General features: G+C 53.8%; 2 protein-coding genes across 2 annotated transcripts; both read left to right on the plus strand.

Annotated features, from left to right (window-relative positions):
* Nucleotides 1-8,975: 8,975 nt before the first annotated feature.
* Nucleotides 8,976-13,590, plus strand: PTMS (parathymosin). Its single transcript, XM_079773903.1, has 5 exons — nucleotides 8,976-9,366; nucleotides 12,352-12,423; nucleotides 12,626-12,704; nucleotides 12,825-12,886; nucleotides 13,052-13,590. The coding sequence occupies exons 1-5, from the start codon at nucleotides 9,322-9,324 to the stop codon at nucleotides 13,100-13,102; spliced, it is 309 nt and encodes a 102-aa protein (XP_079630029.1). The 5' UTR covers nucleotides 8,976-9,321; the 3' UTR covers nucleotides 13,103-13,590.
* Nucleotides 13,591-15,224: 1,634 nt separating this feature from the next.
* LAG3 (lymphocyte activating 3) lies at nucleotides 15,225-20,995 on the plus strand. Its single transcript, XM_079775726.1, has 8 exons — nucleotides 15,225-15,657; nucleotides 15,934-16,078; nucleotides 16,404-16,651; nucleotides 17,295-17,558; nucleotides 17,981-18,256; nucleotides 19,834-20,073; nucleotides 20,356-20,486; nucleotides 20,787-20,995. The coding sequence occupies exons 1-8, from the start codon at nucleotides 15,600-15,602 to the stop codon at nucleotides 20,937-20,939; spliced, it is 1,515 nt and encodes a 504-aa protein (XP_079631852.1). The 5' UTR covers nucleotides 15,225-15,599; the 3' UTR covers nucleotides 20,940-20,995.
* The last annotated feature ends 2,166 nt before the right edge of the window (nucleotides 20,996-23,161 follow it).

The raw sequence follows: 23,161 nt of genomic DNA on the forward strand, positions 1-23,161 counted from the left end.
CGGGGGGAAGGCACGCTCCCCGTAGAGGACCAGACGGGCGGACCCCTGGGGGAGCCTGGAGCCGATTTTCTACCGGAGAGGCGTTCAGCCCTAGAGGCAGGAAGGGCGGCGATTCCGCAGGGGAAGCGCTGGGGGCCCGTTCAGGAGGAGGCGCTGTCGGACAGAGGCGGGGCCGCTGAGTGACGCGAGGAGGCGGGGACAGTCCGCCCCGGTCCGGCCCGCTCTGGCTCGGAGCGCTCGGGCGGGGCAGAGTCCAGGTGTGGGAGGGACTCGGCCGCCAGATGGCGCCCTTCGGTCAGGCTGGAACGACCTCCCCCAGGGAACTGGATTTGGCGAGGTTCCCCAACCGCTCACTGAACCCTGCCGTGAGGGTCTGACTGGGGAAAGGCTCTGGTTCCGAAATCATTTAGTTCAGTCCCAACCTCCCCTTCCTGTTCCCTAATCCCTGTGTCCTCAAGAGCTCCCAGCCCTGCACTGATCTTGTCTCTAGTCAGGTAGCTAGGTCAAGGGTCTGAAGATTGGGAGAAGCTTCATTCACCAGAATCACCCTGGGGTGGAGCTGGAAACAGACTCTGGAGACCTGACTCCGAGGCCAAAGACTGATACTTTGACATAGTAAATGTCTTGCATAAAATCTGGCCCAACTGGAGAGAAAGGCCCATCCCCCTGGGTGCCAGGGAATTTGGACTGTCTACGGTGGACTTTAGACCAGATTTATCCAAATTCTAGCTCTCCCTGGTTCTTTACTCTGGCTGCCAGCCATCTGAGTGCTATGTGGAGCCTGACAATCAGAAAGACTGGTTCCCAATATTTCCCCGGGGGAGGAAGGGGAAGGGGTCCATGGTGACGCAGGAGGAGGTACTGGGGGCAGGGCTTCTCAGGTTTCTTTGGACTTGATCATCGTTAAAGAGGAAAAAACAATAGTGAAGACAGAGGGTACAGAGACAGATAATTTAGAAGCAGGCTGACTGGCAAAGCCAAAGAAAGACAAAGACACAATAAAAGAAAATTTGTTTTCATTGATATTTCTGGGGAAGAGACTTAGTAAAATATTTTACATTTACATTTCTCTTCCAGATGCTCTATCTCTTGACATCCCACCATGCAAGTGCCCCTGCAGCAGATCCCAAATGCTGTTTTACAAATTACAATTTAGCTTCTATGAGACAAAGCTCCAAACCTGGGTTTTGTCTCAGGTTAACAGAAATCCTTGAACAGATGGGGATGAAGGAGGAGATGCAAGAGCTCATTTTCAGTGTTCCCAGAGACATACTATTTAGGCAGCCATCTATTCCAAGAATTAAAGGGATGTAATTTTACAAGAATCTTTCTGTCCTCCACAACCAGTCCTCCATCGCCTTCACTTCTATTTCCTCCCACAATCCATCCCTTCCTCCCTCCCTTCCTTCCTTCCTTCCTTCCTTCCTTCCTTCCTTCCTTCCTTCCTTCCATCTCTGTCCAATGAACTCTGAGGAACAGAAATCCCTCTGTCACTGGAGTGTCTTGTAGATAGTAAGATGTATGAGGAAGAGTGAACCCTGCCAGGGGTGAGGCTTAACACAAGGAGGATAAAGATGGAAGAGAAATAAAGTAGTTCCTATATTCACTTCTCTATCTGATAGAAACAAAGTCAGGAAGTCCTTGTGAGAGTAGAGCTTGGCCAGAAAGGGGCCTTTTTAGATGCAAGGTCATGCACCTGGAGCAATCCCAGGGCAGTTGGATTTGGAATAGAGTGAGGATGAGGAATGAAGTGGGAGTAGGGGAGACTGGATTTCCTGCCTGGGCCAAATGAATGGGTGTAACTGAGTGTATGTGTTTATGTATGTATGCATTTGCATTGGGGGAGGAAGATGAACCCTGAAAATTAGCACTAAGGTGCCCCAGGTAGAGGGAGTTGTACAGCAGACACCAGGTTAGAATGAGATTGAAAAGTGACTCAGGAGCATTTTTTAAAAATCAGCTTTTCAGTTTGTTTTTATATCCACATTCACTCAACAAATATTTGTTGAATACCTACTGTGTGTCAGGTACTGTTCCTGGTTCTGAGATATAGTAGTAATAGAAGGGGGACAGAGGAACAGACAAACAACTGGGAGGTAGTGGTGGCTTTTTAGAGTGACTAGGGAAGGCATCTACACTAATAAAAGAGTAACATGCTAATTGACCGTACCTTCGCAACGCCCACCAGCCAATCAGGAGTGAGTATGCAAACTAACCCAACAAAGATGGCGGGTTAATTTGCATATGCAGGCGCTGAGTATCCAGGGGCAGGGCAGGACACTTGTGTCGTCGCCATGGTGATGACACAGGCGTTTTGCATCACCCCAGCCGCTCAGGGCCTCTGGGCAGCATGGGAAGGCGGAAAGGTGGCTCCGGCTAGAGCGAAGGCAGTGCCGGCAGCCAGGGGAAGGAAGGCTCATTCTTGCACGATCTTTGTGCATCGGGCCTCTAGTCACATATAAGATGATAATTAAGTAGAGACCTAAACAAGAGGAGGGCTAGCTGAGGTGAGAACTTTCTAGGCAGATGAAATAGTAAGTGCAAAGGCCCAGAGGCAGAAGTATGCTTAGTGTGTTCAACAAAGAAGCCAATGTGCCTAGACTGATGTGGAATAGGGAAGAGCAGTAAGAGACAAGGTCACAAAGAAAGGAAGAAGCCAGATCATGTGGAAGTTTGTAAGACCTACAAAAAGGATCAATGTGGCTATTATATGGAGGATAGACTGTTGGAGGACAACAGCCAGCAATAGAAAGACCTATTCACATGCTGCTGTCTTAATCCAGATGAGACATGATGGTGGCTTTGACTAGGTTAGAAAAAATGGAGGTGATGAGAAGTGTCATGTTCTAGATATATTTTGAAGATGGAACTAACGAAATTTGCTGATAGATGGATGCAGTGTGAGGGAGAGAAATCAAGAAGGACTCCCAAGGTTTTTTGATGTGGGCAACTGGATGAAAAATAAATGACTGGCCGAAACCGGTTTGGCTCAGTGGATAGAGCGTCGGCCTGCGGACTGAGGGGTCCCGGGTTTGGTTCCGGTCAAGGGCATGTGCCTTGGTTGCGGGCACATCCCCAGTGGGGGGTGTGCGGGAGGCAGCTGATCGATGTTTCTAGCTCTCTATCCCTCTCCCTTCCTCTCTGTAAAAAATCAATAAAATATATATTTAAAAAAAAATAAATAAATAAATGACTGGTCTGCTTGCTGCATTGTACTGAATATATACAGACAATGATTTGAGAATAGTCTATTAAAATTGTGTCTGGTTGGAAGATCCTGACCATGTGGCTCCCTGGACAGTCTCACCTTTAAAAGCTAGCCACCTAAAGCAGGAGATGTGGACAACAGGAATAAGTCAATTTCATACCTAGTTGGACCATAAGTTGTTAGCTGTTAGACCATCAGGGATAGATATGCTAATGTTAATGGTTGGTATTAGCATTGGATTTTTTGGTTTTTAAAATAATTTTATTTATTTTTTTAGTTAATCCTCACCCGAGGATATTTTTCCATTGATTTTTTAGAGGGAGTGAAAGGGAGGGAAAGAGACAAAGAGAAACATGATATGAGAGAGACACATTGGTTGCCTCCGTGCTTACCCACCCCCCACCGCCTGCAACCAAGGTATGTGTCCTTGACCTTGTCCTAGAAAAGAGTTGAACCCAGGGCCTACACTCTATCCACTGAGCCAAACCAGTTAGGTTTGCATTGCATTGGAGTTTTAAGTCTTAAGAACTTCCTATTGTTCTTTGATCATTTCAGGAATACATCCTGAAGGAAGCAGGGCATCTTGTGATTAACATGGGCATTAAGGATTCATTTTTGTGTCACCTGTTTGGTGGTTCATGTCAAAAAATATTTATTGAGCTCCTACTATGTGCCAGGCATAGTGATAGGTGCTGGGGATAAAAAGACAAGACATGATCTCTGCCCAAGATCTCAACCCTTCAGTGTAGGCCCATGGACTGAAGGGTCTCTGGCCAACATGGAATTAATTATTATCCAGTGAGGAAGTCTGCAATAGAAAGATTTATTTTTAAAAATCTTATTAAATTTATTGAGGTGACATTAGTCAAGTGTACAATTCTACAATACATCATAATCTGTATATTGCATTGTTTATTCACCACCCAAAGTCAAATCTCCCTTTCATCACCATATATTTGATTCCCTATACCCTTTGAAAGATGTATATAAAAGGAGCAAAACTGGTTCAAAAGAGGGAGTGAGTGACTTTGGGAATGGAGCCAAGAGAGCATTCCAGGCAGAAGATGTGCCCTAACTGGTTTGGCTCAGTGGATAGAGCGTTTGCCTGCAGACTGGGGGGTCCCAGGTTTGATTCTGGTCAAGGGCATGTACCTTGGTTATGGGCACATCCCCAGGAGGCAGCTGATCGATGTATCTAACTATCTCTCTCCCTTCCTCTCTGTAAAAAATCAATAAAATATGTTTTTTAAAAAAAAAAAGATGTGACCAATGCAAAGGCACAGAGGTATGCTTCATTTGGGAAGAACTATCAGGAGTAAAAAAAAAAGGGGGGGGCAGGGGCGCTGAAGCAAAACATTTGAGGGAACAGTGGTGAGAGATGAGGTTACAGAGCTTATACCCTTAAAGGGACCAGATCTTGAAGGTCTCTGTTTGCTCCAGGACTTTATCTGATAGTTTTTTGTTTGTTTGTTTTGTTATTGTTGTTTGTTAATGGATATTTTTCCATTGATTTTCAGAGAGAGTGGATGGGAGAGGAGAGACAGAGAGAAACATTGATGTGAGACACATCCATTGGTTGCCTCCCACAGGAGCCCAGACCAGGGCCAAAGCCTGCAACAGAGGAACAGGAATCAACCTTCGACCCTTCAGTCCGAAGCTCTATCCACTGAGCCAAACTGGCTAGGACTATCAAAGGGTTTTATAGAGAGAAATTAAACAGTCTGTATTTTAGGTAGGAAGACAGTTGATGCATTTCAGGAAACATTTTTGAGCTTCTACAATATGCCAGATAGGCAAGTATGTGCTGAAGATACAAAAATTCTTACAATTGATTGAAAATCCTAATTAATTAAAAGTCAGCAAGTGATGTTGAGCCCCAGAACAGAGGCAGGAGTTAGCTTGGAAAGAAAAGTACTCAAGATAGCTTTATAAAGTGAAATGTATCCTTATTTATTTATTTTTAATAATATAGTTATTTTTAATGTTTTTATTGATTTCAGAGAGGGAGAGAGAGATAGAAACATCAATGATGAGAGAGAATCATCGATCAGCTGCTTCCTGCACTAGGGATTGAGCCCAAAACCCGGGCATGTGCCCTTGACCAGAATCGAACCCAGGACCCTCCAGTCCACAGGCCGACGCTCTAGCCACTGAGCCAAACTGGCCAAGGCTACCTATCCTTTTTTAAAAAAAATTGTTTATTTTATTGATTTTAGAGAGAGAGAGAGAAGGAGAGGGATAGAAAGATAGAAACATGGATGAGAAACATCATCGATCAGCTGCCTTCTGCACACTCCCTACTGGGGATCGAGTCCACAACCCGAGCATGTGCCCTAACTAGTTCAACCACTGAGCCACTGGCTGGGCGGGAAGATGATTTCTTCAAGTAATGCTCCTGGGGGCAACATACTCAAAACCAGGATAAAAGTTAAGCTGGTTTAGGTCTCTCTCTAGTAACTCATCTCAACTTCCCACTGACTTTTGTTTTTTTAATTAAAAAAAAAAAGCAAAGGAAAAAGAGGAATAGAAAGTGAGGTTATTGGGAGTGGGGATAAAAAGGTACAGTGAGGGCCCTAACCGGTTTGGCTCAGTGGCTAGAGCGTCGGCCTGCGGACTGAGGGGTCCCGGGTTCGATTCTGGTCGAGGGCATGTATCTTGGTTGCGGGTGCATCCCCAGTGGGAGGTGTGCAGGAGGCAGCTGATCGATGTTTCTCTTTCATCAATGTTTCTGGCTCTCTATCCTTCTCCCTTCCTCTCTGTAAATAATTAATAAAAAATATTTTTTAAAAATAAAAAAGGAGAGGGGAGGTCCAACTCTTCAGGTTTCTATCCTCCAATGCCTTGAATAACTAGATCTTCCTTAGTACTTAACCGATCTGAAAAATAGGCAAACGAAAACAAAAACAAAATGCCAACCAAACAGGAAGCTGGAGAGGGAAGAATTCACGTATGAATGAGATAGATAGAATTGAACACCTTACACACAGTGAGGTAAATTTCTAGGAAGTCGGGCCAGAACTCACAGAATCCTCCTGCTTCCTGGGTTCATGCCTCCCTTGTTCTCATCTGGCCTCCTTTTCCCCACCTTCAGAAAATGTGTAAGCAGCACCGGTTTCCCCATTCAACTAGTGGGAAAAATTCTCAACTGGACTGTGGAGTAATAGAACTCCAGGGACAGACAACCCTCCACGAGGCCTCAGAAAGAGTTCTCTGGAACGGAGCAAACATGCTAGCATCATTTAACACTGTTTGGCCCCGGAGACCAAATCCTAGGTCCTTGGCCCAGCCTCAAGGATATGGGGGTTGGCTTTCAGCAACCCAACCAATCCATATTCACCCCATCTCACTTCTAGCTGCTTGATTTTGCAGCCAAGACTTCAGGAGACTAGTCTGTTGTCCAACCAGACAGGGAAGGCTAAAGGATGCTTTTTCCATTCAGGAAGGGATTTGGATCCAGGCCTCCAGCTTCCTGGGCCTTTTTCCTGTGGTCCCTAGCGTCCAAACTCAGATTCTCAAGGCATTCCCTTGGGCCCTGGGGCAGGACTCCCATTCTCTGCCTCTCCATCTCCCTGGAATTTTCCACTGCAGCTGCCTCCGCTCCCAGACACCCCTCCCTGGGCAAAATTCCCGGCTCCCTCCGCCTCCCATTCCTTAATCACACCTCATTCCCACCCCCGGCCCAGAGGCCCAGCCCACAGACCCGCTCACTGCCCACACTAACCCCGGTGGTCCTAGTTAGAGAGATGGGAGGCCAGGCCCTAACAGAAGAGTGAGAAAGAGGGTCCCAGGCTCTTTCCAGAGCAGGCAGAAAGGGCAGTGGAGGGGCTGGTCCCCTGTGGGTCTGGTGTGGGGGGAGTGGCCCTCCTCAAATCCCCATATAAGGCAGGGCAAGCAGTCGGGCTCCTGGATTGGCTGATTCAAATGAGCATTCCACCTGGCAACAGGGTTTCTATTGGCTCTCAGGAAAAATAGGAGGAAGGTGGATGGAGGTTGTTGGTGGCGGGGATTGGAAGGGGGAGGGGAGTGGAGGTGACCGGAGTGGGGGCGGTTACCAGGGCAACAGGGTAAGAGCCCAGCAGGGTGTCCGAGACAGCAGGCGGGGCTGGGAGGTGGCGAAGTGGGTAGAGGAAGGAGGAGGGTGGGAGGGAGAGGAAAGAGACAGACGGGGAGGGAGTGAGACCGGGGAGAAGGGGGGCTGGGGGGGGGGGGGGGCAAAGGAGGGGGGAAAGGAGAAAAATGAAGCTAGAGAGTAGAGATGGAGAGGGTCAGAGATTGCTAAATACATCAGTAAATGAGTCAGAGAAACAGATTGAGAGATGGAAAGATCTCAGAGAGAGATGGGTTCGGCAAGGAAAAACCTGGGTGGGGCTCCCAAGATTTTTGAGGAGAGGGAGACTGAGAAATAGAAGAGTCAGGAAGCGAAACAGACCAGAAGATGGTTTGTTTGAGCCCTCAAATAATAAATGATGATCAGTGTGTATTTTTTTATTAAGAAAATAAGAGTAATGATAATGATAACCAAATATGGGAGTGCGCACACACCAAAGATACCTTTTTCCAAACCCTAACCTTCCACTCCATTTAAATTCCTGACCTTTAATACACACCCCAGCTCCTGTCCCTTCCTGAAATCCTAAGCTTCTCAAAATGGCCCCAAGATATTGAAACTGAGGACCAGGGACTGAGATTGTGTGGAACAGGGTGAGACTCCAGACCAGGACCCCTTGCAACGGAGGCAAACATTGCAACGGAGGCAAACAATTCCGAAGAGCTGGGGAAGATGGCAGCGGAGGAAAGAGAAATGGAAAGAAAGGGAAAATGAGGGCATGAAGAGGAATTGAGGAAAACCTAAGGATATAGGGCCAGGAGACAGACTCAGACGAGACAAGAACAGTGGTGCCTGGGAAGGGGAAAGAGGTCAGGGATGGGGGGGGGGTAGAAGAGGGCAAATGGGAAGCAGAACAGCGGTGACAGAGCATGAGAGAGGGGTGAGATGTGAATGGTTGGGAGAGAGGGGTCTGGGTACAGAGGAATGAAGAGGAATAGAAGGACCAGGCGAAGGAAAGGGAAGTGAGATAGGAGAGAGGAAAGGAAACTGGGGGCCTCTGACCCGCTCAGAGCACGAGGAGGAGCCAGGGTGGGAAGAACCCGGTAAGGGTCCCGAAAGTCAGCCTCGGGCTGGCAGAGGTGAGCTGCCCTTGCTGCTCCCGTAGCCGCTCAAGGCCACGCAGAGAGATGGCCGAGGCCAGGGGAAAGCCAGCGCGGGGTGGAAGTGGTCCCCACCCTCTTCCTCCTCTTGAAGCTTTTAGTTTCTCAAATACCTGCCCAGCTTTCCCTCTGCTCCCCACACCATCCCTTGGCAAAATCTCAGGGTTTTTTTTTTTTTTTTTTTTTTTTTTTTGTGTGTGTGTGTGTTTTTGGGGGGGATGTCAGTAGGGTTCTGGCCATCCCTCCAGTCCGCCCCCAAAAGATTGACTCCACCGTCACGGTCGAGATTCGGAGGTCCCTCCCCGCAGGAACCCCACCCCTTCCCACCTCCGCGCCCCGCGCCTTTCTCCGAGCCCGTCAGTCCCTCCATTCCCCCCTCCCGTCTCGTCCTTCCTCCCGCCTCTCGCGCTCACCCTCCCCTCGCTTTCATCCTCCTATCCCCACCTCTCCAACCTCCGCTTTCATCCTCCTCCCGGCTCCTCTCCTCCCCGCTCCCGCCGGCCCCACCCCTGGGAAGCCCCTCCCGTCGGGCAGCGCCGCCTTTATAAGCGGTTTCCCTGCCCGGGGGCGGCAGCGGCTGGTCGGTGGCAGCTCTGCTGGTGCGGGGGCGGCGAGGACCCAGCGACCGCGGCCGGAGCGCGCCAGCCACCGCCCGCACCGCCCTTCCGCCCGCCCTCCGGACGGCCGCAGCCCTGCGGGTCTCCGCTCCAGACCCACCTCCGCCCCACCCCGCGCGCCTCTGCCGCCTCTTCCAGAGACCCAGCTTGCTGAGCGGCCGCCGCTGCCGCTGTCGCCGCCGCCGCCGCCACCGCGCCAGGTTCCGGCCGCGGCCACCTTCCGCCGTCCAGTGCCCCTCCGTCCCGACCCCGGGACCCCGGCTCCCCGCCAGCCCCGGCCCCGGCACCATGTCGGAGAAGAGCGTGGAGGCAGCGGCCGAGTTGAGCGCCAAGGTACGGGCGGGGACGGCCGCCACCCGGACCCGCGCGACCCCCCGGACTCCGCGCGGCCCTGCGCCCCTGGCCGCCCCCGACGGCCCCACGCTGCCCTGGCGCCGGATCCCGGCAGACCCTTCTCCGCCCTCCCCCCGCTCCCCAGCCTGGCGCTGCCTGCCCGGTTCGGCGTGCCGCCCGCCAGCGCCCTCTAGCTTCCCCGGCGCCGCTCCCGGCCCCGCTCGGGCCCAGGCGCCGTCTCCACCCCTCTCCGGGCCTGGCCCGCACGCCTTGGCCCCGGCCAGCTTCCCGTCTGAGCTCTGCGCGGCGCACTTGACCTGCCCCCTTCCTCACGCCCCTCTCCCCGCGCGCCGTCGCCCGGTTCCCCCATCAGATCGTCAATCTGACTTCACCTTTCCTGGGCTAAGTGGTGTGAGACTCGCCTGTGTAAACAGGACTCTCCCTGGAGGCTGCTCCTCTCGGCCCCTCCCCTCGAGGCCCGCCTGCTGCTTGCTTCTCTCCTTGGACAGCCACTGCCTCTATTTTCTCATTTCCCTCCGTTCTTTCCGCCTCTATCCTCTCCCTTACCCATGGCCTTCAGCTATCTTTCCTCTCCGTAGCACCTTTTCAGCCTCCCCCCCCCCCCCCCCCCCCACTTAAAGAATCTTGAGTCCCTAAAAATCAGAAGCGGGATAGGAATAGCCTTCGGAAAAGCCTCTGCTCTGCATTACACCGCCGTGCATGGAGCCGTCCTTGCTCTCGTCAGCTCCCTTCCCTGGCCCATCCGTTCGCCCCTGCCTCTCTTCCAGCCTTTAATTTCTCCAGGGAACTTGCCGAGTATTGCTTTGGGAAATTAATTCGGCCAGGGCTTGGGGGCTGGGAGCCCGACCTTGGGAGTGGAGGGTGGCTGAGGAGGTCACAGAGGCCTCCTGATGGCCTGTGCAGTGAAAAGGAGGGGACCAGTGGGGTTAAAGGCAGTGGAAGAGAGGGGCTATGTGCGAGATCTGGCAAGGTGTGGTGGCACGTGACTTCATTGAGTAGGTGTCTTTGTATGTCTGAAATTCAGCAAGTGTGTGGGACTGCCTGTGTCAGTTACATGTGTGCATGTGGAGACCTGGAGCCATGTTGCTGTTCTGTGAGTGCCCAGGACTCCGCTGTGCTCTGATGCTGTCTGTCTCAAGAGTGTGCCAGAAGACCCAAACACCGGGCCATGTGTCTCTGAGTTGCCTGGGTGCTCCTCTGAAGAAGCTGTGTGTGTGTGAATTGGTGTCAGCCTGTGTCGGTGTGTGCCTGTGTTGAGTAAATGGGCCAGAGGGCTGCTTAGCACAAGGCCTGGGTCATACCCTCCTGGAAAGGGGATCATGGAAGGACAGTGACCAGAAGGACAGAACAGGGAGGAGAGGGCCCGGCCCCTTGGACTTTGGTCTCTGGTAATGTCCCTCCCCCCTTAAGCCCAGATGGGAAACTCAGGCCAGGGCGACACAGACTTGGTGCTAGGGCCCAGAGAGAAGCTCATGAGCCCCGGCCCTCCAGGCCCAGGATGGAGGAGCAAGTCCACCAGGTCGTAGAAGTACCATACTGCCCTGGCCGGGGAGCCCAGTTGGTTAGAGCGTCGTGCCAAGGTGTGGGTTTGATCCCTGGTCGGGACACATCCAAGAATCAACCAATGAATGCATAAATAAGTGGAACAACAAATCAATGTCTCTCTCGCCCATCAAAAATAAATTAAAAAAAAAAAAAAGAAAGAAATGCCATACCGACCATGTGGCAAAGAAATGAGGACAGCCAAGTGACATGAAGAAACCTAGCTGGAGTGAGAGGGTCACGCATTCTCCCTTCCCAGAAAGGGAGAAGGGAATCGAGTGTCCCTCCAGGCCAACCATTGACACCAGCCCATACCCCCTCCTATCCCAGTTCAGTTCCAGAAAGGACACACCCTCCCGGGGTGATCTACTCACACAGAAATCTTCCATCCACATGGATCAGATACACAGACTTGCACACCAATGCCAGATCTGATCATAAGGAGACACTCGTTCAGGGCCTGCCAAGGGTGGGGTGGGAAGAGGATGAATCAAAATTGGAAGGGCAGGTGTGTCTAGAGAAGGGGGACTCTCAGGAGCATCTCCCTCTGCCACATCAGAAAAAGACAGGGTGTGCCTGCTAAGATCTTGGGGTGAAGAAGAGGGGCAGTGCAGGGGTAGACAGGTACCTTCCCCATCAGTATTCCTGTCCCACCCCAGACACAGAACTTGTCTCATTTCCTCTCCATGTCCCACATTCTCCCATGTTTCTTTTATCCTACTTGACCTACATCCCCTGGAAGTGGTTATTTCCACCCTTCTACCACACCGTGCACACTCCCCAGGCCTTAGGGAGGTGGAAACTACTTGAACTTTTTTTTTTTTTCCTCCCAGAGGGGGAGTGGGAAAAAGTGAGAAGGGGTGTCAGGAATTGGGCTAGAGTGCTCTCCCTATTCCTGTGGTGTTTGCCCAAGGAGGGGCCTGAGGATTCTGGGGACAGACACACAGACAGGGAAACAAAGGCTTTGGTAGCTGGGGGGAAGCTGGGAGGGATGCCCAGGAAAGAGTACCAGGAGAAGGCCCTAGGGGTAGACAAAAGGCAGAGATGGGCAGGCAGTGGGAGGGGGTGGGGCATCAGGGCTGTGAGCAGATGGAGGGGATTTGCTTTGCTGAGCTGAACTCTTCAGCCAGTGAGGTTTGGGAGAACTTGATGGGGATGGTGAGCAGTTACCTTGGCCACCTAGTTCTCTTTCCTCATCGCTTTCCGTCTTCTCTGAGACTTGGGGGAGAAAGTGTCTGATCTCAGCCCTGTCGTGGCCTTAAGGACCCTGCGACCTCTGTTCTGACTCTAGACTGCTGTGACTACCTTCTCTATTTCACCCTCTCCTCTCAGCTCACGGCAGAGGGAGAACCACGGCTAGAGGGACTTCAGGGCTGCAGATGATTCCTGGTGAGGGAAAGGTGACCTCTTTCTCTCTTGCAGGACCTGAAGGAGAAGAAAGAGAAGGTGGAGGAGAAGGCGAGCCGGAAAGAGCGAAAGAAAGAAGTGGTGGAGGTGCTAAGGGTCAGGGTTGGGGGTTGTGACCACCCCTGCCCACCATTCCCCCTCCTGAGAAGCTGGGTTCTGTCTTTCCTCTGACTCCTCCCATCCTCCTTGCCCCACTCTTCTGGCCCTCCCAGTGCCCCTGGCCGCTGGTGGTGATGGTGTGGGAGGCAAACAGCCAGCCTGACACTGCCCTCTCTTCTGGTCCCCAAAGGAGGAGGAGAATGGAGCCGAGGAGGAAGAAGAGGAAACCGCTGAGGACGGAGAGGAAGAGGATGAAGGAGAAGAGGAAGGTGGGGAGGGGCAAGGAACAGAGTGAGGGTGGGCTTGAAGAACTGACATAGGGCTGAGGGCGACCACTGGGGCCTGCTGGGGCTCCCTGCCTCCCCAATGACCCATTTCTGGCTCCTCAGATGAGGAAGAAGAAGATGATGACGACGAGGGGCCCGCGCTGAAGAGAGCTGCTGAAGAGGAGGTTTGGGCTGGGTTGTGGGGCCTGAGGGGCTGTCAGGGATGCAGCAGGGGCTGGGAGCCCTTTGGATTTGGATCCAGAACCCTGTGGTGCATGGGCGGGTGCTGGAACAGGGCAGGGACAGGGGGAAGTCCCTCTCCCATTTACCAGCTCTTTCCCTCTCCACAGGATGAAGCTGATCCCAAGCGGCAGAAGACAGAAAATGGGGCATCGGCATGAGCCCCCTGCCAATGGGCTGGAGAAGGAGGCCCCTCAAGGCCTGGGGATGGGGGCAGGAACAGTCCAGTCCAGCCACTCTTCACCTGACTCCTTGCTCTGGGCCCTGCATCAGAGCTACCCCTCTCTTCCTCCCCAGCCTTCTCATGTCCACCTCTCCAGACACTGCCCTTCCATCCTCACTCTGCCATTGTTCCACCTTCTGATCTGTTCCATCTGAGCTCCCCAGCTGGTCCCCAATTGCCCCCTTTCCCTCTTTCTCTCTTCCTCCCTCACTCGCTCCCCTCCTCCGATAGCTTCTCCTTCGGAACCTCTGCATCCTACCTTTCTGTCCTGCCCATCCCTACCCTGCCTGATCCCTGGGTCTCCTTCAGATCCCCTTCTCTCAGACAGCGCCAGGCCGGGGTGGGGCCAGGGTTGGGACCAAGCCCCACAGCTGCCCCCCTCTCCTCCCCTTTTTGTATAATTTAATAAAGAAATGGTCGCGCTTCTGTTTTTAACCTGTCTCCTGCTTTCCCAGGGCAGAGGGAGGAGGGTGGCTATGTCACATTCTGTTAGGACCCTTCCGTCCTATAAAAAGGTGCCCTCCTATCATCCCCCACTCAAGAAGACAAGGTCAGCACTTTCGGGGTGGACACGGAGCACAGCTTCTTTGAGAGCTGACTGTTGTCCTGATTTTGGATTCTTGGGGAATTCCTCCCCAGCAATACACACGCACTTCCCTGCTAGCCCACACCAGGTCTAGACACTGCTGAGCCCAGTGGAAAGCTACCAGCCTTATTGTGCTGAACCAGGCAAAGAAACAGCCTCAGAAACAGGAAGTCCCACCCCTGCAGTGGGAGAAGGCTGGAGGCCTGGGTCTCGACTTCCTGGGACCTGGAGTGAGAGTTAGTTTCCTCGCATCAGAACTGCCCCTCTGCCTGGCACTGAGGGAGTGAGCACCTGGTTAAGTGGAGGAGGACTCCAGGGCCTCTGGTACCCAGGCTGGCTGCAAGTTGTTGGCACCCGCCCTCCACCACTGCCTGTTGGGCTCAGGCTGGGACAGGTGGGAGGCCAGGGTTTCCCTCTGGCAGTCTCAGTTCTTCTGCCTTCGTTTTTCTAGAGTTTGATCTCTGTTGCAGGATTTCTGCATTTCTCTATATCACCCTTGCCAATCTAGAACCTCTGGATTGGGAGCAGGGGTCTGAGCTGGGGCAGGTGCGTGTGACTTATTAACACCACCAGCTTGCTAAAAGACCCATACTTCACCCAAGGTCCGGACTACACACAGCTTTTGTCTTCATACTCCGTAACTGACCCGGCCAAGTTATTTCATCTCTGAGCCTGCCTCAGTTTCCTCATCTGTACAATGGGGATAACATTAGGTTTCATGAGCTGCTGTATGTAGTGTCCAAAACTGCCTAGCCCAGTGGTCGGCAAACTCATTAGTCAACAGAGCCAAATATCAACAGTACAACGATTGAAATTTCTTTTGAGAGCCAAATTTTTTTAACTTAAACTTCTTCTAACGCCACTTCTTCGAAATAGACTCGCCCAGGCCTTGGTATTTTGTGGAAGAGCCACACTCAAGGGGCCAAAGTGCCGCATGTGGCTCGCGAGCCGCATTTTGCCGACCACGGGCCTACCCCACACTGAAAGCTCATAGCTATTCTTTGGGCTTGAGGCACCCTTCCTCAGGCCTAGCATCTTTTAAGGTCCCATAAACCTGCCTGTCTACCTTATTCCCAAGAAGGATTGGGGGGGGGGGGGGTGAGGGAGGCAGGTCTGCAGTGGGAATGAAGTTCTGGGAGGTTAAAGGAATGAGGGAGGGGGTGAGTACCAGAGAAGGGCTGGCCAGGAAGAAAGTGTGACTGCTGGAGCTGACAGAGGAAACCGTTTACAGTTTGTAGAGAAGGGCAGAAGGTCCTGGGAAAGGGAATAGTCAGGAGGGTGGGTGAGGGCGTGGAGGAGGTGGTGGGGACACCCGGGACTGAGGAAATAAACAAGGGGAGCGCCAGCCACCACAGGGGTGGAGGGTAACGCTGCTGGGAATCAGCCCCCTCAGACTTTCCACTGCGAAGCGAAACCGTGAGCCCTGGGGTGTGTGGGGGGGCAACGCAGAGGGGAAGTGGGGAAGGTGAAGGGAAGGCAGAAGGACAGGGGCAAGGGCCCTGGGAACAGCAGACCGGCCTCCCAGCTCAAGACATCCACCTGGCCTCTGCTCTGCTCTCTGCCACTGCCCTGCCCCATTACCTAGGACTCCCCCCCACCCCACCCCCCAACCTTTCTCCCTACCCTCCCCAGCCCCCGGCTGCCTGATCTGGCCAGCTTTCCTCTGGATTCTAGCTTCTGGCCACTGGTTCCTCCCCTCTCCCTCCAGGTCTCTGTCCCCGCCCCTCTTCCTGTAGCTTCCTCTCCTCCACCTCCCACCTTGCAGAACCTCTCTTTGGTCAGGCTGTCTCTCCCTACTTCCTGACCTCTTCCCTTTGGAGGGCTCCTCCTGGCCGGGGCCCGAGGGGAGATGGGGGAAGCCCAGTTCCTGGTCTGGGTGCTTCTGCCCTGGCTGTGGGTGGCTCCAGGTAAGATGGGGATGATGCTGTGAGAGGGGTGATTGACCCAGACCCACAGGAGGGGGTCAGCAGGGGTCTCCGGATGACTACACAGAAGCCAGGGCTCTGAGTTTGGGTGGATTTTTCTCATGACTTGCTTGGGGCAGTCCTTCAGCCCCAGAGCCTCTCATCAGGCTCCCCGCTGGCAGGAAAAGGGCAGAACCCTGGTCTTCCTTCAGGCTCCTTCTCTACTCCTAAGTCACTCGGCTCACGGCCCCTCCCCTTGGCCTCTCTTTTCCTCCCCAGTGGAGGCCCCAGGGCCCGGGACCAAGGTCCGGGAGGTGTGGGCCCAGGAGGGGGCTGCTGCCCAGCTCCCCTGCAGCCCCACAACCCCGCTCCAGGATCTCAGCCTTCGAATAGGAGGGGTTACTTGGCAGCATCTACCAGACAGGTATGCACCCCAAACTTGGGCAACAGAATTCCCAAATCCAAGGTCCAAGCCAGCCCCGGGTCCCCTCCCGGGAGCTGTCAGTCCCTCTGAAGCCAGTGGCCTGCCTCCCCTGCCACTCTGCACCCTCGGCCCTTCCTCATCGAGGCAGCCCATAGGTTGCCAGCAGGGGATGGTGCGGGCCCAGTGCGAGGGCGGATACCGGGACGTGAATGGTCAGGAGACCTGCCCTTTGGGTGGGCTTCCTTATCCTCAAAGTGTGGCGGGACTGCATCTCTCTCGAGACTTCTTTCCCTTTAATGTCCCCATCTCTCTCTCCGGCTGCCAGCCCGCCCCCAGCCCGGAGCGCCCCCTACACGGTGCTGAGGCTGGCGCCGGGGGGCCTGCGCAGCGGGCGGCCGCCCCTGCAGCCCCGCGTGCAGCTGGAGGAGCGGGGCCTGCAGCGCGGAGACTTCTCGCTTTGGCTGCGCCCGGCCCAGCGCGCGGACGCGGGCCAGTACCACGCCACGGTGAACCTCCGGGACCGGGACCGCGCCCTCACCTGCCGCCTCCGTCTGCGCGTGGGCCAGGCCTCCAGTAGGTGGGGGCGGGGCGCGGGGCGCCGGGCCGGGAGGAGGGCGCCCAGTTCCAGACGCGATCCGGAGGCAGGAAGGGCTGGGCCAAGGCGGTGCTTCTAAGGATGCGCCCTGGGCTCTGCCAGCGAGCCCCCAGACGGGTAGCGGAAGAGGGTGGGGAACCAGATTGCGAAGTGGAAGGTGCCCCCAGAAAAGCACGTGTGGGGGAGGAGGGCTCGTTGGAGAGATTATATCACCCCTTGAACTCCCCTTCCCCCACCCACCGTGGGAGTGCCAGGGTGGAGGAGGGGAGGCACCCCTGGGAGGGGTGGGGGGAGGAAGGGTGCCGGGCTAGAGTGATTCATTTCAGACATCTGTGGCTCAGGAGGTGGGCTTAGTGGGGATCCTCGGGCAAGGAAGGCCGGGTGAAAGGGAAGACCAAGCCAAGTTCACTTGGAGGCTGGAGAGTCTGGGCATCCATTTTAAGCACTTCCAGGTGCCAGGCACTGAGCTGGGTGTGGGGAGCGCCGCGGGGAGAAGACAAAGACATTTATTTACATTGTGGAGCCTCTGTCCAGGAGCCCCCAGCCTGGTTGGCCTGCTGTGTTGGGAACGTGTTTGAGTGGGGCTGATCAACCCTCCAAACCTTCTTTATCCTCGTACAGTGACCGCCAGTCCCCGAGGGCCTCTCAGGACCTCTGATTGGGTCGTCTTGAACTGCTCCTTCAGCCGCCCTGAATTCCCAGCCTCTGTGCAGTGGTTCCGGGGCCCTGGCCGAGTCCCTGTTCACAAGTCTCCCCATCACCACTTGGATGGGAGCTTCCTCTTCCTGCCCAGAGTCAGCCCCGTAGACTCTGGGCTCTGGGGCTGCATCCTCACCTACGGAGATGGCTTCAGTGTCTCCAGCACGTACAGCCTCACCGTTCTGGGTAATGCCTCCCGTCTGCCTGCACACTTGACCACACAATGCCTTTGCTGCCCTCTTCTCCTCTCCTCCTGACTTGTGGGTCCCCAAAGTAGGTCTCCAGCAGCTCACACCACCTGTGATTATCCTGACTCCCACTGTGCGATTTCTTCCTTTTCTCCTGTTTCTGCCTTCTCCCATGGCAGGCTTTCCTTTGGCCACCCAGCCACAATGGCCGGCCTTTGGTTTCCTGCTGGCCCACGCACATCCTGGGCTTCTGCGCCTCTGGGGTTCGTCCACCTTATTCTACTCCTTAGCGCTCCTCAGAGCCGGACCACCTCCTTCCCTCCTGCCCTTTTCTGCCTCTCTTCCATCCACCTCCAGTGCTCCAGCCCCTCTGCTACCTCCCTGTCTCTGCTTTAACGTTGGGTTTCCTTTTCTCTCCAGATCCGGAGCCTCCAGTCCCTCTGACGGTGTACGCAGGAGCAGGTTCCCGGGTGGAGCTGCCCTGCCCCCTGCCCCCTGGCGTAGGCACCCCGTCTTCCCTCACTGCCAAGTGGGCCCCTCCTGGGGGAGGCCCTGACCTGCTGGTGGCTGGAGACAATGGCAACTTTACCCTTCGCCTGGAGGCTGTGAGCCTGGCCCAGGCTGGGACCTACACGTGCCGCATCCATCTGCAGGGGCAGCAGCTCATTACCACCGTCACTCTGGCAGTCATCACAGGTCAGCCCTGTGTCAGGGGAGCTGGGCAGGGAAGGGTGCCTGGCTGGGCAGATACTGGCAAAGCCACCTTATGATGCCAGGCCATGGGCACAATTTCCAGAGGCTGCCCCTCGTGGCCTCCTCTTTTCTCGCCCCCACATATTAAAACTGAAACTAAAAATCTCCCCTGAGTCACTAGATGAATGTTCCACTCTTCTCTAAGGGGATCCCCTGCTCTGAATTGGGCGGCGGCGGGGGGGGGGAGGGGGGGGGGTCTGAGAAGTTAGAAGGAGAAGTGGCAAAAGTTTGAATGGTTCAAAAGGGGTGGACTATATTTCTAGAATCTTTGTCCCACTTTGGGGCCAGGGCTTGGGTTAAAGTTGCAGGAAGTGGCCTGGATTTGGGAGGAGTTAATACATCAGTTCCTTGGCCAGCAAATATTTACCGATCATGGGCTTTTCAAGACAGTGTAAAACAAACACATTTAAAAAAACACACGAAACCTCAAAATGTGTTGATTGATTGGTTATTCAGTCAATTGCCAATGGTGGCTACCCGACTGTGTCTGCAGTACTAATCTGTGGCCACTAAATAGTAGCACCACATAGTAGGTGCTTAATGTATATAGTTGAATGACTAAGTGATTATGCTAGCAAATAATACATCCCTTGTCTGCCAATGCTGAATTTCCATATACTTCCTGGAAATTTCTACCTAGATCTCCTAGTCACACCTCAGCCTCACTCTGAACCCCATCTTTTCCTCATGCTAAGTCTCGCTGACTTCGCCTTTCTGTCAATAATGCCATTTGCATCCCACTCACCCTGAAACCTGGCTTTCTCCTTCCCTCGTGTCCACTCAGTTGCAAAAGCCTACCAAGTCTTTCTGTCTAAGGTTTTCTTGAGGGTCCATTGTTCTGTGTCAGTTTCCCACGCTATCTCATGACAATTCAACGCGAGATGCTTTATAGAGGAGGAACATTCCCAGAGCCACACACGGGAAGTGTCAGACTCAGGGTCTGTACTCAGGTGTCTGTGTCGCCAAATCTTCAGGTTCCTGTGCGCCGTTTTTCTCCTCCTGCTCACCCTGTCTCTCACTGTTTAGCTTTGAGATGCTCTGTCTCTAGGTCAGTTGGTCAACTCACCGTTCTCCAAACATTCAGGAAGTGGGCAAGTTCATCCAGGGGGCACCTCAAGGCAGGGGCACTGATGTGTGATTCAAATTATGAAAGCAGGAAAAGTGGAAAGTATATTGGGGGGCCAGCTCACCTAACAGATATTGAGGGTTTGAGCATTTGAGTAGTCAGTAATGTAAAAGAATCTGAAATAATATCTGTCATGGGATCCTTCTGGCCCAGTTTGAGTTTGAACAGTCCCCTGAAGGCAACAGGGAGCCTGGGAAGTTTTTTGAGCAGCAGTGATCTGACCAGAACTTTGTCTTCATAAGATTACTTTGGCCATGACCCTGATCTCCTCCCCTCAACCTCATCCAATCAGAGCCCAGGGGAGTGCAGTGTGCTTGAGACTTGGGGGTTGATCCTAGGGTGTCAAGTAAGGGGACCGGGGACTCAAAAGATCTCTTCCCTCTAATGTTTTCAGTGACTCCCAAATCCTTCGGGTTACCTGGCAACCTGAGAAAACTTCTTTGTGAGGTGACTCCGGCATCGGGACAGGAGCGCTTTGTGTGGAGCCCCCGGGACAAGTCTGCGAGGGGTTCCCCAGGACCCTTGCTGGAGGTGCAGGAGGCCAGCCTCCTTTCCCAGCCCTGGCAGTGCCATCTGTACCAGGGGGAGAGGCTTCTCGGAACAGCGGTCTACTTCACGGAGCTGCCTGGCTCAGGTCCGAGACCCCACAACATGGGGTCCCCAACTCCAGGCCAGTCATCTTGATCCCACTTGCAGACCTCCTCCCCACCCCTCCCAGCTCTTTCTTTTCCAAGTAGGGCCCTGACTTCCAGCTCTAGTCTAGTCCTGACCCTCTTCTGCCAGTGATTAGTTGAATGATCCTGGACGAGTCCCTTAAACTCTTTGGGCCTCGTGGTCTGCATCTGTAAAATATGAGGGTGTGGCCAGATGTCCTTCCAGTCGTGACTCTATGCCCAATCCTGTACTTTCTCCTTAGGCGCCAGGCGCTCCGAGAGAGCCCCAGGAGCCCTGAAGACAGGCCACCTCTCTCTCCTTATCGCCCTCGGTGTCCTCCTCCTGCTCCTGGTGGCGACTGGAGCCTTTAGCTTTCACCTTTGGAGAAGACCGGTGAGCCAAGGACTCCCCTCCCCTTGCCACTGGTTTCCCTTCTCCCCAGTCCTCAGGGCTGCCTGGCACCACCTCCTCAGCAAAGGTGACTGAGGTGGGCCCTGGACTTGCCTTTAGAACCCCTTCTTCATAGGCCTCTGCGCTCCAGGGATCCCTTGTGCTGGAAGAATGCAGGGGAGGCTTGAAGGGGCGGAGAGAAGGCCTGGGAGCACATGAGAAAGGATAGATGGACCCAGTAGCCTCCTTATTCCTTTCTCTTCATCCTTTTCTTTCTCTCTCACCCTCCATGTCTTCCCACAGTGGCGGCCAAGAAGATTCTCTGCTTTAGAGCATGGGATTCACCCACCTCAGGCTCAGAGCAAGATAGGGGATCTGGAGCATGAACCAGAGCCGGAGCTGGAGCCGGAGCCGGAGCTGGAGCCGGAGCCAGAGCCACAGCCAGAGCAGCCCTGACCTGGAGCTCAGGCAGCCAGTGGATCCCCGTAGCTCAGTACAAATAAACTCCCATCAGCAGCAAGCCTGAGTCTGGCTCCTTCTTGTCCCCTGAAGAGTCTTGTCTCTCCCCAACCCCGGGGGGCTCCCTTCGACCTACTCTCCCTCCCTCCTTCCCTCCCTGCCAGTCTCTCTTATCTTCCCCTTTCTGTTCCTGGCTTCTCAGTGATTCTTTTCTCCTTAGTCTCTTTCTTTCTTACTATCTCTTATGGGTAGTAATTTTTCTAAAGCTCCAAAAAGCCTTACTTCTACAGCTCTTTCCTCCGTCCTTTGGCTATCGTGCTGGCTGCCCTGGTTTCCTTTATATTTTTATTCCTCTGGCCCACCCCACCGCACCCCACATTCAGCTCCACTTCAGCACTGTCCTTGGCCCTCTAGTTGTAGTGGGTGCATGTGTACACACACACACACACACACACACACACACAACAGCCCTGCCCTGTCAAATCCTCCTGGAGATCAAGTCTTGCAACCTTTCTGTGCGAGCTGGTTGAGGTTCCTGTCTGCTTCTGCCCCACCCCCACGTTCCTCAGCTCTTGGGGCCTTATCTGTTCCTAGGCATGAGAACACACTGCCACCCCGTGGTCACTGCACACAACATGGGGTTACTGGGTAGGCTGGGCACGTGGGAGATTAGCAGTGCAGTGGACAGGCAGCTGGTGTCCCCACATGTAGGCACCGCCTTTGTGGGGTGCCCTTGCTATGGTCTGTATATGAGTATGCACCCAGCAGCTGTCACATGCTCTGTGCACCCACCAGGAGAAGGACTGAACAATACATGCCTCAGGATATATAGCCCTGGACCTGCGAGGTTATCCAAGTCTGACAAAGGAGAGTGTTGTGAACAAAGGCCCCACGTGGGGACAAGAACAGCCAGCAAGGCAGCTGGCTGCTACTGCAGCTTTGAGAGTCAGGAGACCTGGCTTCTGACCCCAGCTGTGCTGACGTGACCAGAGTTAATCTCCCTGAGCCTCGGTTTCCTCACCTGTTAAATGGGATAGTAATAACCCACCAAAATGGCTGTTGTGAATACTGGATAACAAAAGGGCTTAACTGTGCTGTGCTCCACGCAGGTGATGACCTTTTCTGATCATCCCTCTGTGAAGGAGGAAGCAGGCCTGCTCTGGTCAAGCCAGGAATGACAGAGACGACCCACCCGCCTGCCTGCCCACCCTGTCTGTCTGTCTCTCAGAGGGAACATTCATGGCGGTTGTGGTCTTAGAGCACACACACAGCCTCAGCCCACAGCACCCCCACAGCGACCTAGACCTCTGCCTGCAATGTGTGCCATGCTCTGGACTTTGGCCGCAGACAGCTCTGTCAGGGAACTTTACCCTGGGCAGGAGGGAAAAATATTGAAAGAGAGTGGGAGCAAGTCTGCAGCAGGAGGAGCCCCCTTTTTTAGTGGGGCAGGGGTTTCCTGGAAATTTCTGTGGGTGGCATTTTTCCTTTCGACTAGGTAACATCCTATGCCCTTTGGGCTTATGAAAGCAGTCATCGAGGATTCACCAGTGTCTCTGCAGGGACTTCCCCATGGTCCTGCACAAAGGGAGCAGGGAGGGGACAGGGGCAGAGTGATGGGCCACCTTGTTCACCCAATAAGGAAGTGAAGAGCAAAGAAAGTATGGAGGAAGAGAGGGCATGGGGCTTGTGCTTACTGCGATCTTTTTATTAATTTTTACCCCCTTCCCTGTGAGATCTCTTAGGGGGTGACACACCCTGCCCCTCCCCCCTTTCCCCTCAAAGCTCTAGGAAGATAACCTCCAGCCCACTTTGTGTTCTCTTCATCCTTCCAGGGAGCTGGGTTAATTCACCCCGCGCCTTCAGGCTTATCTGTGAACTGAACCAATATTCCAGGCTGGGGACTTAGAGGGGAAGGGGCATCAAGGAGGCAGGAAGCTCAGCCCTAGCCAGGTAGCTCAGTTGGTTAGAGCATCGTCCTGATATGCCAAGGGTGCAGGTTGGATCCTCGGTCAGGGCACATACAAGGAGCAACCAAAGAATGCATAAACAAATAAATAAGTGGAACAACAAATAAATCTCTCTTTCCCCCTTCACCCCTCCTCTCTCAAATCCTATATAATAAAGAGGTAATATGCAAATTGACCATCACTCCAACACACAAGGTGGCCACCCCATGTGGTCAAAGATGGCCGTCCCCATGTGGACACAAGATGGCCACC

The sequence above is a fragment of the Cnephaeus nilssonii genome (genome assembly GCF_951640355.1).
Source record: "Cnephaeus nilssonii genome assembly, chromosome: 6".
Lineage (NCBI taxonomy): Eukaryota > Metazoa > Chordata > Mammalia > Chiroptera > Vespertilionidae > Cnephaeus > Cnephaeus nilssonii.